The following is a 15,905-nucleotide window of genomic DNA, read 5'->3' on the forward strand; positions in this document are numbered from 1 at the left end:
AAGATTTTAGGTTGCGAGCTCCCTATAGCTCTAGTTCAAAACTTCCTCCTTGTTGGCAGGGCTGTGGAGTCGGAGTCGGGGCAATTTTGGGTACACAGATTCGGAGTTGGAGTCGCAGTTTCACAAACTGAGGAGTTGAATGTGACTCACTCTCTCTGAGGGCCCTTTTCCACTAGCAATCGCAATCACAAATCACAAACGCCAGCGATTGCGATTTTTCATTAATTCTGTTATGCGATTGCGATTTGCGATTTTCATTTGCATTGCATTATCATTGTAAAAATCGCTCCAGCAAGCGATTGCGATTTGCGATTAGCGATTTCCAAATCGAATCACTGTAGTGGAAAATACTTCTCGTGATTTCTATGATAAAGTAACAACTCTAGCGATTTAAAAATCACTAGCGATTTGCGATTTTGCGATTAAGCAATCACAATCGCTCTAGTGGAAAAGGGCCCTGACTGAGCTGGAGGACAGCCAAAGTGTGTAACATTCAACACTTAGATACATTTATGTAAACAAAATGTATCTATTTCAGCTTCGGATGAGTCTGCAGAAATCTCCAGGAACTTTAAAGCCCTGTGTAACCCTTCCAATGCTGGTCTAGTAAAAAAAAAAATGCTGGTTGCATATAATATACTGTACAGAATGTTTTAGAGCAAAGTTGAAATGCAGGGTTATATTCCGCTTTAAGTTGAGTACTCGCCACCCGATGGGTCCTGCGACGTCCCCTTGACGTCAAGCGACACCTCTTCCTGCCAGCGGGTATGCCCGACGCCACGCGGCGTTACACACTGGGTGAGAACAAGATTTAAGCGATCGTGGTGCTTTTGCGTGGGAGTCGTCGGGGGAACTTAGCCATCCAATTCGCCGGGACTGTCGTTATTGCGGCGCGTTGTTAAGCGACGTTCGCGTGGTTGTGGCCTGTACACACGTTGCTATATCATGGAAACGACAGCTCTGGGCTCAAAAAATTGTAGGTCATTACGACAATTGTTGGGAAAATCGTGGCGTGGGAACATAGCTTTAATTTTCCTAAGCTTAAAGTGGATCCGAGATGAACTTGTACTCATTGCATAATTGTTCCTTTCCTATTGTTTATAGGGCTTTCCTCAAGTCAAACACTTTTTTGTTTTAATACTCTTAATCCCTATAAACTAAACAAGCCACGCCCATAGGTTTGCACAGAGCCTTGACATTTTCAGACAGTAGCAAGGGCTCATGGGAGCTCAGTCTGGGCAGGAGGAGGGGGAGGTGTTACTAGCCAGAGATTTCAGAGGCAGAGGGGAGGAGGGAGGAGGAGAGGGGATTAGGTTTTTTTGCTCAAGATACAGATAAGCCTGCCTCTGTGTAATGTTTACAAACATGGCTGCTGTCATTGTATCACAGGAATAAATAATCATATTCTAATAAAGCTGTTTGCAGCTAGATTTGCTGTGTAAACGATCTAAACTTTAGATAAGATATATAGACAAGTTACTTGTTATAGATAGTTTTTCCATCTCTGATCCGCTTTAAGGTGGCTGCATGTATATGGGAGGAGTGTACTGAACCATGATGCTATCCCACCCTCTGCTCTACTTGTTAGTATAATCTGCAAGCTCCAGCCAAAACTGGAACTATGACTGGCATCCCTGCCCTCCCCTCTGTGTTGGAGGGGTTTGGTGGCACAGGGCTGTCCTTCTGAATGATTCTGACAGTCGTGTTTGCTTAGAGCAGGGGTGTCAAACTCAAATACAAAGTTGGCTGAGATTGAACATTGGGCCCTAGTCGTGGGCCAACCTCAATGTCTACTGGTCACCTTTCTCTCTTATAAAGTTCCCTGGTGTCTAATGGCTCCCCTACAACCCCTATACAGTTCCCTGGTGTCTAGTGGTGCCCCTCCCCTATACAGTTCCCTGGTGTCTAGTGCCCCCTCCCCTATACAGTTCCCTGGTGTCTAGTGGTCCTCCCTCCCCTATATATATCATTGGTGTCTAGTGGCTGTCCTTCCAGTATACAGTTCCCTGGTGTCTAGTGGTGCCCCTCCCCTATACAGTTCCCTGGTGTCTAGTGGTGCCCCTCCCCTATACAGTTCCCTGGTGTCTAGTGGTCCTCCCTCCCCTATACAGTTCCCTGGTGTCTAGTGCCCCCTCCCCTATACAGTTCCCTGGTGTCTAGTGGTGCCCCTCCCCTATACAGTTCCCTGGTGTCTAGTGGTGCCCCTCCCCTATACAGTTCCCTGGTGTCTAGTGGTGCCCCTCCCCTATACAGTTCCCTGGTGTCTAGTGGTGCCCCTCCCCTATACAGTTCCCTGGTGTCTAGTGGTGCCCCTCCCCTATACAGTTCCCTGGTGTCTAGTGGTCCTCCCTCCCCTATACAGTTCCCTGGTGTCTAGTGCCCCCTCCCCTATACAGTTCCCTGGTGTCTAGTGGTCCTCCCTCCCCATACATATCCTTGGTGTCTTGTGGGCCCCTCCATCTCCTATACAGTTCGCTAGTGTTTAGTGCTCCCCCCCCCCCCCCACCCCCTATCTTACCCATATGGCTTCCCTGGTGTTTTGTGGCTTCAACTCCAGTATAACTTCCCTGGAGGTCTAGAGTGGGCCAAACATAATGCAAAGTGGAGAAACCGCTTGGGGGCCACATTGAATGGCTGTGAGGGTAGATTTGGCCCCGGGGGCGGAGTTTGTGTGGCTTAGAGGGCAACATGACAGGCGAGTACACTAATTCCCTCTACATGGGGTCACTCTCTGCTTATTAAATGTTACGTCACTTTAGGTATACTTTAACCACTTTCTGCACAATGGACATTGAGGATTGCTCTATCTGTGCACCTGTAGTGCAAATATGGCGTTTATAAAAGTCCCGACTATTTCGGTAAACCGAACAAGCGCGGGTTTGTGCACATTGGAATCCTTCTACCCATGGCATGAAATGGTAGAAGGATCTGGCAGCTTTGTCATGCTACTATCCCCCCCTGGCAGAGATCTCACCTCAGCACCTGCTCTTGGTGACTCGAGTACCTATTTCTGTCTTTAGTGCTTTGCTGAAGTTTGCAATTCAGTTGTAAATAAGGTTTACAGTGACAAAAGTAGCAAATGCCCCTCGGTGCTGCTAAATGTCCATCTCCGTTTCTCTTTTACGTAGGGCTTTCCCAGTCCTGTATCACTTGCCCTGAGAAGAGGCCTGTGGGAAAGTTGTGGGGATTTAGAGCACTGAATGCTGTTGTACGCTGGCGTCTCAGCAGGCCTTGCTGGGCATTGACATCAGGGATGGGGAGTTGGTGCAAAAATCCTCCAATTCCTCCGTTTACGAAACCTCGGACTTCGATTCCAGGTACTCAAAATTGGTCCAACTACGACTTTTAATGCTGGGAGTGCATAGGTGTATTTTTTTTTTATTTTTTTTTCGGCAGATAGATGGCTCGATAGATAATTTCTGGCACATCCGATGTGATTTTTTAAGGTTTTTCTGATCGATTTGTATAGAAGTGATCAGAAAAGCTATCAAAATCAGATCAGACCTGTCGGTAATTATCTATCGACCCATCTATCTGCCGAGAAAAAAAAAAACCTCCTACTGTATTCCCAGCATTAGTCTAATGCTGGATACACACGGTTCGTTCCCGCGCTCGATTCCCGTCGATTCGTTTATTTCCGACATGTCCGATTCGCGGTTCGATGGATCGTTAGGTCGATTTGCCATACTTTACATGGCAATCGATCTAAAAATCATCGAAATGCGCTCGGAAATGTTCGTGAATAATCGATTCAGCGGGAATCGAGCGACGCAGTCGATGCGGGATTATGTGTATTCAGCATAATACTTACCATCCACCTCTACCACCTCAGGTTTGTAAAATTACTCCAACTCCACAGCCCTGATTGATATGCAGGTTCCTCTTATAGCAGGAGCTGAATATCACTTGCTATGGCTTTAAAGAGCAACTGTAGTCAAAATAACATCATGAAAATTGCTTTTTTTTCCCCATTTATAAGTTATTTAGTCAGTGTTTGCTCATTGCAACTCTGCAAAAGTCCCGGTGGTGGTATTTATTATTCCCCCTCCAGGCCGCCGTGGATTCTGCTATAAGGCCTAGTGCACACCAAAAACCGCTAGCAGATCCGCAAAATGATAGCAGATTTTGAAACGCTTTTTCTTCTTTTTCTGTAGCGTTTCAGCTAGCGTTTTGCGGTTTTGTGTAGCGGTTTTGTTGTAGAAGATTTCATGTATTGTTACAGTAAAGCTGTTACTGAACAGCTACTGTAACAAAAACCGCCTGGCAAACCGTTTTTCAGAGCGGTTTGCGTTTTTCCTATACTTAACATTGAGGCAGAAACGCATCCGCAATCCAAAATCTGCAGCAGCCCGGGAGTATGCGTTTCTGCAAAATGCCTCCCGCTCTGGTGTGCACCAGCCCATTGAAATACATTACCCTAGCGGATCCGCACCCGCAAGCAGATCGCAAACCGCAGCGGAAATGCTCCGGTGTGCACTAGGCCTTAGATAGGATTCAGCTAGTAGCTATTGCTGGTGGACAAATTACACTGTTTTTAGCGTAATTTGGGCTCCATATTTTGACAGCGCCCAAATGACTGAGTGTTGCTATTTGATGCATATGTGTTGCCTAATTCACATTCCGGCCTGTGGTGGCGCCGGCTGCGCCCACATTTCCAGCGCTGTTTTTGCCCGACTAGCTCCTAACAGCTAAAAGCTGTTTCCCGTGGTATCGCTGCTTGTTCCCAGCAGCGGAGTAACTGCCGACCTCTCACATCAGAGGCTGCAGACCCTCCCTCTTCTATAGGCATAAGTAGTGTACCTTTTAAAGGAAACCCGAACTGAAACAAATAATTGTAGGTGTAGTCGCAATTGTAAAGATCTCTCCTTGAGTGTCATATTTTTATTTCCTATTTAAGAGATTACATTTTAAAGAGAACTAGAAATGAAGTAATAGAATAGATTTATACATATTTGGTGCTTCCTCCAGCCCCATCCGCACCGATCGCTCCTACGCCGCCACCCTCAGCCTTCTCTATCGCCGGTACCGGGTCCCGTAACTGCGGCCAGTTGTGTCACATGCGCAGTGACTCCCTCTGTCTCTCCGGCGCTTTGCCTTACGCATACGCCAGAGCAGTATGGAGGGAGCGCACTGCGCTTGTCTCGACTGGCCCTACTATCCGGTATCAGCGATACAGAAGGCTGAGGACGGCGGTGTGGGAGCAATCCATGCGGATGGGGCTGGAGGATGCCCCAGATATGTATAAATCTATTCTGTTTATCTCTGGGTCTCTTTAAAGTGGACCCAAATTAAAAATACAAGATTTCAGAAATAAAATCTATTTTCTAAATTATAATAATAAATAGCAGCCTTTTTTCAGCTGCATGATGACAAATATAAAATATTTTACATTTATTGGAGGAACCCCTCCCTTCCTTTCATATTGCCGGGACAGAATCTGGCAGACTGGTGGAGTAGATGGTGTCTGGCAATGGAGGAATTGCTAATGGCTGCCATCTGTATAATCCTAGTGATGAAAAGAGAAGGGTGAAAAGCATGCACTGAAATGCTCATAGGCTTGAAGGAGTGTTTATTTATCTTTGTATGTGTCAGAGTGCTGCAACTAAATATTTTGAATTAAAAAAATGTTTGGTTTGGGTCCGCTTTAAGGCTTTTCACGAATGGCGAGGTGTTAAAGGGCACCTCAAAGGTTGTGTTTTACACCCTTGAAAGCAAAGCACTTGCATACATCTAATTTGTATTATTTTCAGTGTAAATGGAAAATGTATTAGGTTTTTAATATTTTCTTACGAAATTTGAGATTTTGGACTGGAAGGTTGGCATCCTATTTTGAATATAAGATGGAAACACCAGTGGAAGGGATTGTCTATTCCAGGCTTTCTCAACCAGGGTTCCTTGAGGACTCTGCAGGGGTTCCTTGGCATTTTACCCCATCGTGGGGGAAGTATAATAGAGCACACTATAATAGGTGGTACTGTAACAAGAAGCACTAAATTGGGGGGTCAGGAGACAGTATAATGAGTGGCAGTGTAATGGGGGTAGTGAAATAAACAGCCTCACCTACTTTTTAAATACTGTGTCTCCTGCAAAATAAATGTAGGGGTTCCTCGAGATCAAAAAATTACTAGCAGGGGTTCCTTGAGATCCAAAAGCTATTTGCAAGGCTCCTCCACAGTAGAAAGGTTGAGAAAGGCCGGTCTATTCAGACAAATGCAGCAAGATAATGTGCTTTGAGAATAAGTACTTTCTTCCCACTGGTTATAAAGTCCTTCCAGAATACCACGGATAGCAGTTAGGCCCCAGTGCACACCAAAAACCTCTAGCAGATCCGCAAAACCCTAGAGGTTTTTAAAGAAGATTTTCAGAGCGATTCTAGGCATGATTAGAGAGATTTTCTAAACATGGCTAGCGTTTTTTGGAATGTTTTGGTGTAGTAGATTTCATGTATTGTTACAGTAAAGTTGTTACTGAACAGCTACTGTAACAAAAACGCCTGCAAAACCGCTCTGATCTACCGCCTTTCAGATCAGTTTTCCACTTTCCTATATTTTAACATTGAGGCAGAAATGCCACAGAAATCTAAAAAATACTGCAGCCCCCGAGTTTGCGTTTGTGGAAAAAACGAGCCGCTCTGGTGTGCACCATCCCATTGCACTACATTAGCCAAGCGATTTTTAAACCGCTAGCGTTTTTAAAAACCGCTCCAGAACCGCCCTGATGTGCAGCAGCCCTACGTGTTTGTAGAATTTTATGTCTTCGCTGATGTGGTGTGGCTTTGTTTCAAGAGATGCAGATTCTTATTCTTCGTAATCTGGAGCAAACCACTCCCCTTATTTTAAAACATCAGAACAATTGTAACCTTTAAACCGATTTTGTGATCTCTTCAAGGCTAAACCCATGGAAATTTGGGTATTCTTTGATCTGTCGCGTGTGACTATAGCTCTGGCTGCTTCAAAGCAACCGTTATGGAACTAACTGGCCAAGCCTGAATTACACAGCGTGCTAAAAATTAACAGATTACAATTTTCAGCGATCCACTTCTGATTCGATTACTCACAGCGGGTGGAATCTGATGTAAGGTGGATTAAATGGTTCTGTGTGAACGTTTCATTCATGAGCTGAATAATTACAGCTTGGCAAGCAAAGCTCCATTCTATACCTACTTCATCTATATTTGGGACAGGCTGAAAGCTTTGATATTTCTGCTTGACTTCCTGATTGTATCTTGTAGCACAAAATTCTGCAAAACCTCCTGCTGAAATCCGCGTAACTCAAAGCTGTTTCTCTTTCTCTCGTAGGTTTTGAGAGCATTTTAGAAGGGCTGTTCGGACCAGGATTACTTAACGACCTCAGCCTCTTTAAAGGTATGCTATCTCCATTCTAAGCACTTGACATAAAGTTAAAGTACTTGCTTGAATCTCTGACACTTGGGTTTCTTGTATCCGATATAATTTTAGGTGATAATGCATTGTGTATATATGTAATCACAGCTTTGCTAACATGGATGCATTTTAATTTCTTTTCAAATAATCAAATGATGTGAGTAGTAAAAGCCTAACTTTGTTTAATAAATGGACAGAGGTGATCTGAATCCCCCCCCCTCCCCCCCCCAACTCCTTTAAAAAGAAAATTTAAAAAATCTTCTTTTTATTTCTCTGACTTAAAGAGAATCTGTACTCTAAAATTCTTACAATAAAAAGCACACCATTCTATTCATGATGTTCTCCTGGGCCCCTCTGTGCTGTTTCTGCCTCTCCCTGCTGCAATCCTGGCTTGTAATTGCCAGGTTTAGGCAGTGTTTACAAACAAAAGACATGGCTTCTAACTAGAGTGTGATAGGCTGAGAGGGGAGAGCTTGGAGAGGGTGTATAAAGCTTCTGCCTATCACAAGCAGTGCTGACACATTCCAGCCTGAGCCCGACAGAGGAAAGAAGATAAGATTTATTACAGAGACTGTGCAACTAGAAAAGGCTGCAGTAAGACAGACCACATTAGAACAGGTATGGGAACTTATAGGACAGAAGAAATGAGGCTCAAAATTTTGTTACGGAGTCTCTTTAAAGAGACCCAGAGATTAGATATATTGCTGTATTTTTACTTATCCGGGGCTTCCTCCATCCCCATAAGCAGCCTGCAGTCAACTCCCAGTAAGCGACTCAATCTGACTGACGTCAGCAGGGGCCTTCTGTGCTTGCAGGGCCCTCTGACGTCACTGACCCGCTTACCGGAGAAGATGGCGGCACTGAGGACGGCGAGGGACACCTCCATGCTTATGGGGCTGGAGGAAGCCCCAGGTAAAAATACAGCAATATATCTCAGCCCTGGGTCTCTTTTTAAAGGGACTCCGAGCACCTCTCATGGGCATGCCTTTAAGACTCCGACCAGTACTGCAAAGTACTTAAAGATGCATACCTTTCGCCGTTGTACACCAAATAGTTTTCGTTCTATTTCGTTCAATTTCAAAAAATCGCGGCTGCCATCTTGGCTATGTTATAACTTCCGGGTCACCCCTGTCTTCTCTGTTAGAGAAGTGCATCACTGAATGAAGCAGGAAGAGGAAGTGACAGGCATGGCCATTGCAAGAGGCTCCTCCAGAGAGGTCATAGCACGACTTTGTTGGAAGTCGTCTGGCTTAAAGGCATGCCCATGAGAGGTGCTCAGAGTCCCTTTAAGCATTGAGATTGAAGTCCAAAGTCTTCCCTCTTCATCTTAGTTTTGCTGTGTTGAAGCGCAGACTTGGAAACTCGGACAAGTCAATTTAATCTGTGTTAAAAGACCCTTGAGGCTAGGTTTACTCTACACTAGAACACATCCTGTGTTTCGGGAACCCAAGGCCAGGCGTGTTACATAGTTTGGTTGAAAAAAAAGTTAATTTGTCCATCAAGTTCAACCAGAAAAATGTAAGACCCTACACACACTAGGTGAATGTTGCATGTCGTGCAACATCGCTGTGCCTAGGCTGTACAGATGTGTAGTTAGCCTGTAGGCGTGTTCTGTTGGAAGGATGTACAGATGTGTAGTTAGCCTGTAGACGTGTTCTGTTAGAAGGCTGTACAGATGTGTAGTTAGCCTGTAGGTGTGTTCTGTTAGAAGGCTGTACAGATGTGTAGTTAGCCTGTAGGCGTGTTCTGTTAGAAGGCTGTACAGATGTGTAGTTAGCCTGTAGGCGTGTTCTGTTAGAAGGCTGTACAGATGTGTAGTTAGCCTGTAGGCGTCTTCTGTTAGAAGGCTGTACAGATGTGTAGTTAGCCTGTAGGCGTCTTCTGTTAGAAGGCTGTACAGATGTGTAGTTAGCCTGTAGGCGTCTTCTGTTAGAAGGCTGTACAGATGTGTAGTTAGCCTGTAGGCGTCTTCTGTTAGAAGGCTGTACAGATGTGTAGTTAGCCTGTAGGCGTCTTCTGTTAGAAGGCTGTACAGATGTGTAGTTAGCCTGTAGGCGTCTTCTGTTAGAAGGCTGTACAGATGTGTAGTTAGCCTGTAGGCGTCTTCTGTTAGAAGGCTGTACAGATGTGTAGTTAGCCTGTAGGCGTCTTCTGTTAGAAGGCTGTACAGATGTGTAGTTAGCCTGTAGGCGTCTTCTGTTAGAAGGCTGTACAGATGTGTAGTTAGCCTGTAGGCGTCTTCTGTTAGAAGGCTGTACAGATGTGTAGTTAGCCTGTAGGCGTCTTCTGTTAGAAGGCTGTACAGATGTGTAGTTAGCCTGTAGGCGTGTTCTGTTAGAAGGCTGTACAGATGTGTAGTTAGCCTGTAGGCGTCTTCTGTTAGAAGGCTGTACAGATGTGTAGTTAGCCTGTAGGCGTCTTCTGTTAGAAGGCTGTACAGATGTGTAGTTAGCCTGTAGGCGTCTTCTGTTAGAAGGCTGTACAGATGTGTAGTTAGCCTGTAGGCGTCTTCTGTTAGAAGGCTGTACAGATGTGTAGTTAGCCTGTAGGCGTCTTCTGTTAGAAGGCTGTACAGATGTGTAGTTAGCCTGTAGGCGTCTTCTGTTAGAAGGCTGTACTGATGTGTAGTTAGCCTGTAGGCGTGTTCTGTTAGAAGGCTGTACAGATATGTAGTTAGCCTGTAGGCGTGTTCTTTTAGAATGCGGCAGAGGGCTGACGGAGTGGTGCGGGTGTAACGTGACAAATAGCGCGGGGAGAACAAGGCCTACCGGCCGTCGCTCTGCCAAATTTATCCACCTGGTGAGAGAGTTAAACGGTGACCACTTTATGCTAGCACCACAGATTTTTTTTATTTTGCTTTTTATGCATCACAAAATGTTATATGCTTTAGCTGCTGCTGCTGCTGCTGCTGCTTAGCATTGAATATGACTACAGGTAGTCCCCGACTTACGAACGCCCGACTTAACAACCAACGATCCGCCGATACGATTGGCATGGATTCTGTGTTTCCATAGGAACAAGTCCAAAAATCTTTTTCAAATTGGACTTGTAGTTTTTGAAAAAATCGTTTTTCAAAAAATTCAAAGAAAAAATGGCTTTTAAACTTGTATAAGCAGGTGCAGAGGTGACACAAAGAGGGACACTGGAGGCACAGGGGAGCACAGAGGAGGTACAGGGAACAAAAATGGCACAATGTTCTGACTTAAGAACGGATTCAGGTTAAGAACGAACCTACAGTCCCTATCTCGTTCGTTAACCGGGGACTACCTGTATTTAACTTGTCGATGAGCACTCCTAAGTCCTTCTCCAAGTTTGATGTCCCCAACTGTATCCTATTTATTTTGTATGGTGCTAGACCATTGGTACGACCAAAATGCATGACTTTACATTTGTCAACCTTGAATTTCATCTGCCATGTATGTGCCCATATAGCCATCCTATCCAGATCCTTCTGCAGTGTGTCACTATCCTGTGTATTGATAATTCTGCATAATTTTGTATCATCTGCAAAAATGGCAACATTACTACTTTTCTATTTCATCTACTAGGTCATTAAAAAAATAAATTGAAGAGTACTGGACCCAGTACCAACCCCTGTGGGACACCACTGCTAACAGTCTCCCATTTTGAATATGAACCATTGACCACATTTTTGCTTTCTGTCCATTAGCCAGTTCCCTATCCATGCACACAGACTCTCCCCCAGTCCTTGCATCCTCAACTTTTGCACCAGAGATTTGTGCGGAACAGTGCCGAAGGCCTTTGCAAAGTCCAAGTATACCACATCTACAGCATTCCCAATATCCATATTAGCATTCACTACCTCATAAACGCTGAGGATGCTAGTCAAATAAGACCTATACTTAGTAAACCCATGCTGATATATAAAATGATTCTCTGCTATGAAGTCTTGAATAGCATCTCGCTCTTAGGAACCACATTTTACAAATGATGTACTTACTGCAATGGACATGTTACAGAACACAAAGTCCTGTCCTGCACAACTTTTCTGGACACCAGACAGAAGTTAGCATTGTCCATCTATGACATGTCCAAGACCACATACATAAGGGAGTGATGAGAACTGATGGGATGGTCGCAGTGGGTCGTAAATCGGATTCACCGTGACCGTCCATAGATGGGATTCTAGTCTTGGGCGTAGTTTACACCAGCCCTGATAGTGTTTTGATTTCTGGGTACCTGTGATAGTCGTACATTCGGAAGACTAGAGAGTTATTTATATTGCACAATATATGGCCTTCAGATGTGGGTGTAGCTTGTTTTTTATTTATTTTTTAATTGCATCAGCCTCTTTTGGTTTAACGCTGGTTCCAGTTCATCTCAGGCACACCAGTGTTGAGTCTTTGCTCAGTAACAACATTGCTAGCTATGGGCTTTGCGATGAAAGAATCCATACTTAGGATAGTAACCTTGTCGGAGACTTATGAGGAATTTTAGTAAAAACATACAGTACTAGTTGTATCAATGTGTAAATAATCCTGACTCCAGTAAAATAGTGGTTTCTCTAGAGCCTCTATATACATGTGTGAATTTGAGAGCAATTAAAATCTTGCTCTCAAGTCACTGGTAGGAATGGCGCAGATATACAGTAATTATGTCTAGTGTTGGAATGGAAGAGCGCTGTGAACAAGATCTCTCTTCCTATTATTTGCCCGGCAACCCCACCCTAACAATGCGGGGTCTGTAAAAGAGAGGTTAGCTTTAATCAGTGGGCCTTGCCAGTCAGCATCTCAAGCAAGCGGAGCTGGACACTCCGTCCCCGGGAATGTTAAAGCAAGACTGTAATTCCAACCATCTGAAAAGATCCCAAAGACTGGAACAGACTGAAACCTAAGTAAATAATGTTTATATGTTTAATTTTTACTGTGGGCTATCTTGTATGTTATTCTTGTCACGTTATCTAATTTTAGTGCACAATTTTTGATTTCTTAAAGAGGAGCCGTCAGCCATACTATCTCAGAAAAAAACCTCACATATATAAGTAGATAAATACTTGCTCTACTTACATAACATATGAATTGCACTGTCCACGTTTTGATTTTAGTGATTTTTCTACAATAAAACAAGAAAAAATCCTTGTAAGCATTTCCCATATTAACTGTGGCTATTTTGAAGCCAATTCTGATGTCATTTCCTCCCTTACTCTCCTCTGCCTGATTTGCCCGCCCTTCACTATAGAAAGTGCATTGTCTCAGCATGAGAAATATTGGCCAATCAGAGAGGAACAGGTGTGGGAGGGGAAAACGGGAGGGAAAGAGGCTTCAGCCAATCAGGCTGCAGTAGTTAAGTCTGAGGGGAAATAGAGAAGCAAAAAAGGACAACCCAGCATGCCCTGCAACTTCCTTTGTGTACCAAATAAGAGTCAGGTAAACTGGGGAATGATCATTCATCAACAAGAAAAGTAATGGTGATTTTCACTTTTGGATTGCCTGGTTAGCATCCTTATTACTGGTTTACCAGATAAAAATAAAGAATTGATTTTATTCCTGACAGTTACACTTTAACAAGTGATATAAAATCACTTTAGCTGATTTCCTGTTCTGAGTAGGGTTGTGGAGTCTGAGCATTTTTGGGGACCTGGAGTCAGAAGTTTCATAAACTGAGGAGTCTGAGTCGGATTATTTTTGCACAACTCCACAGCCCTGGTTCTGGGTATACCCGGCATTGTATCTGCCTCTTGAATCCACCATAGAAATACATTGAGCAAAGTGCAGTTTATTTTCAGGTCGTGTCTGTCTAGACCCGGGGTACGCATTACGTAGATCACAAAGAACTTCTGGGAAGACCCCCACACCTCCCGCCTGAGTTATGTGCGTGGGCTGTAGCTGTGGCTTGCATCTGTAGGTAGATTCTACCTGGTAGATCATTTTCAATTCACAATGTATGAAGTAGATAGTAAATAGAATATTACACTCGGTCTATATTTTAAGGATTCTTTTATACTGCAAATTGCAGTTCCAATTTTCACTGGATTCTAGAAACACAAGTGGAAAAAACGTAGCATGCAGGACTTTTTTTTTAATCTTAAAAATTGGAATTGCATGTAGAATCGCATCACAATCTGAATCAGAATTGTATGTAGCGTAAAAGAACCCTAATGCTGGGTACACACTGAGATTTACTGCCAGATTATCTCCAACATGTCCGATCTGATTTCCGAGCATTTTCTGATCAATTTCCTATTGAAGTGGACGGAAAATGGTCATTAATCGATCGGAAAATGATCGGACATGTTGGAGATAATCGATCTGACAGTAAATCTGCCAAAAAATCTGTGTGTACCTTGCATAAGGCTGTATGGAAAATTATGTAATAATCCTTAGCCTCCTTGGCAGTAATCCCGGGCTAGGGGCGGGGTGGAAAACCGCAGCTCAGAGCAGTAATCCCGACCTCTGCTCGGGGTAGCCGCCGGAGGCTGTATGCAGAGCAATGCGCGCAGCGGGGGCGTTTCTACATACTTCCTGGGGATCCCGACGTCGGCCGCCATTCTTTGTTTTCGCCTCCAAGGCTCTGCTTCCCCCTGGTGAGGGCAATCTCACTTTAAGGTTGCAGCGCCACCCGGGGGATAGAGGGAAAACTGCAGCGCTGGAGCCAGGAAGGGGAGTGATTGCTGGAAAGATCTCCCTGGTAGCATGATTTTTTTTTTTTCCAGGTTTCAGGGCCTTGAAAGGGTGCAAAACAATTGTACCGTTTTTAGACCCTGGAAAGAATCGGAACACCAAGGGGGTTAAAGGAGTATCGAAGTGAACTAAGTATATGCTTTATCACTTACCTGGGGCTTCTTTCAGCCCTTAGAAGTGTCGTGTCCCTCGCTGCGGTCTTTTCCAGCGGCCCGCTGTCAGGCTGTGCATGCACCACCCATTATTGCGCTCACGTCACTGGGAGTGTTGTGCGCATGTGCAGAGTAGCAGTGGCCTAATAATGTCATCTGTAAAGATTAAAGACGTTCAACCTTTCTCCGGACCGCTGATGGTAAATCCTACGCCGCACTTGTGGCTGTTTAAGCCTGATGCGAGGTAGGATTTACGCCGCCTGCCGTTTCCGCTCCCGACGCAATTGCGCTCACCCGAAAGGGGAGATTAAGCTGTCGTATGACAGCTGACATCTCCCCTCAGTGATCAGGAGCCATGGCGATTGGCTCCTGATCATGTGGTCACTACGATCGTCGCGGATCGTAGTGATCACTATTGTGCAGCGGAGGCAGGAAGGAAAGAAGAGGACACCCCCCCCCCCCCCCCCCCCCCCCGCGCTCCCTTCCGCTCTGGCCGGCATCCCCACTCGCTCTGATGTAACTGTCTGCTCTCGACTTGATGACATCATCAAGCCGCGAATTGGAACTTAATGTTGGTGCGAGCGAGGATGCCGGCGAGAGCGGAGGGGGCTAGAGCTGCTGGCAATACAGGGGTCACCGGGCTACAAGGGGGACACCATTCCCAGCTAGCCAGACTGGGGATCCGGCTGCCTGACCCCACCAAATGCAGCCCCCCCAGCATGTAAAAGGGCCTGGTCCTTGAAGAGAACCTGAACTGAAAATATAACCTTACACAGGTCATACTTGCCTCCTGTGTAGTCTACTCATCAATCTGTCTCTCCACTCCTGCGTCCCATTTGTCCACTGTGATCAATGGAATGGACATTACCCCTGGTCAGCACACTGTTATTTCCTGGTCAGCACACTGTTAAACTGTAATATCACCCACTTGAGTCCTAAGGAAACATGGACATTACCTTGCACATTCAGTTGTAACTGACAGCAGCTGATATATAACTGACAGCAACTGGTATATTTCAGTTCTGACAACATCTTGTCAGAACTGGAAGGGATCACTGTAAGAAGAAAATTGTGAGGTTCTGAGAGGAACTGACGGTGAGGTTAGTATGTAATAATCATTTGCATCTACGTCATGTTTTATTTTAAATAATTTTACTCACTTCAGGTTCCCTTTAAGGGGGGTTAAGCAGCCGGTCCCCAAAGGGTTAAGATAATTCTCATTTTATTTTTAAACTCTGAAAAGTCCCTGGATGTGAGGAAGGAATGGTATTGCTGACAGAACATGACATTAGACGGGTGTCTGACATGAATGATGTGTATTCTGGTGGATAAGGCAAAGAGTCAGGGCAGCAGCTGCTTCTATGTTGGTGTATATACAGTAACTGCCACGGCTTAACTGCTTGAATGGGACAGAACTTCCATCCTTGAATTGTATCCTTGTTTTGCCCGGGTCTGGGGTGAGTTGGTGAAGGCCTCATGCAGCATTGGCTGCCCCTGTCACTGCTAGTGATAATTGGCCTCCGGTTACTGTCCAGAGCAGGTATGACAGCAGATTAAGGCCTACTTTTCACGGCCTGGTGAGCAGTTGCCAGGCAGCAGGGAGCAGTTGCCAGGCAGCAGGGAGCAGTTGCCAGGCAGCAGGGAGCAGTTGCCAGGCAGCAGGGAGCAGTTGCCAGGCAGCAGGGCGCAGTTGAGATAGTTTAAGAGGCATTTAACTGCCTATCAACAGT

The 15,905-nt window shown here is 45.0% G+C and overlaps 1 protein-coding gene across 8 annotated transcripts in view; it reads left to right on the top strand.

The window, feature by feature from the left end:
- The window catches only part of LCOR (ligand dependent nuclear receptor corepressor), a 202,590-nt gene that overhangs the window by 64,954 nt on the left and 121,731 nt on the right, over positions 1 to 15,905 (top strand). For all 8 annotated transcript variants that reach the window (XM_068255424.1, XM_068255425.1, XM_068255431.1 and 5 more), the window contains exon 2: positions 7,299 to 7,364. In XM_068255424.1, the coding sequence (XP_068111525.1) occupies positions 7,299 to 7,364 (66 nt within the window). The remainder of the gene's footprint in view (positions 1 to 7,298; positions 7,365 to 15,905) is intronic.

This window comes from Hyperolius riggenbachi, chromosome 10 (genome assembly GCF_040937935.1).
Source record: "Hyperolius riggenbachi isolate aHypRig1 chromosome 10, aHypRig1.pri, whole genome shotgun sequence".
NCBI classification, from domain to species: domain Eukaryota; kingdom Metazoa; phylum Chordata; class Amphibia; order Anura; family Hyperoliidae; genus Hyperolius; species Hyperolius riggenbachi.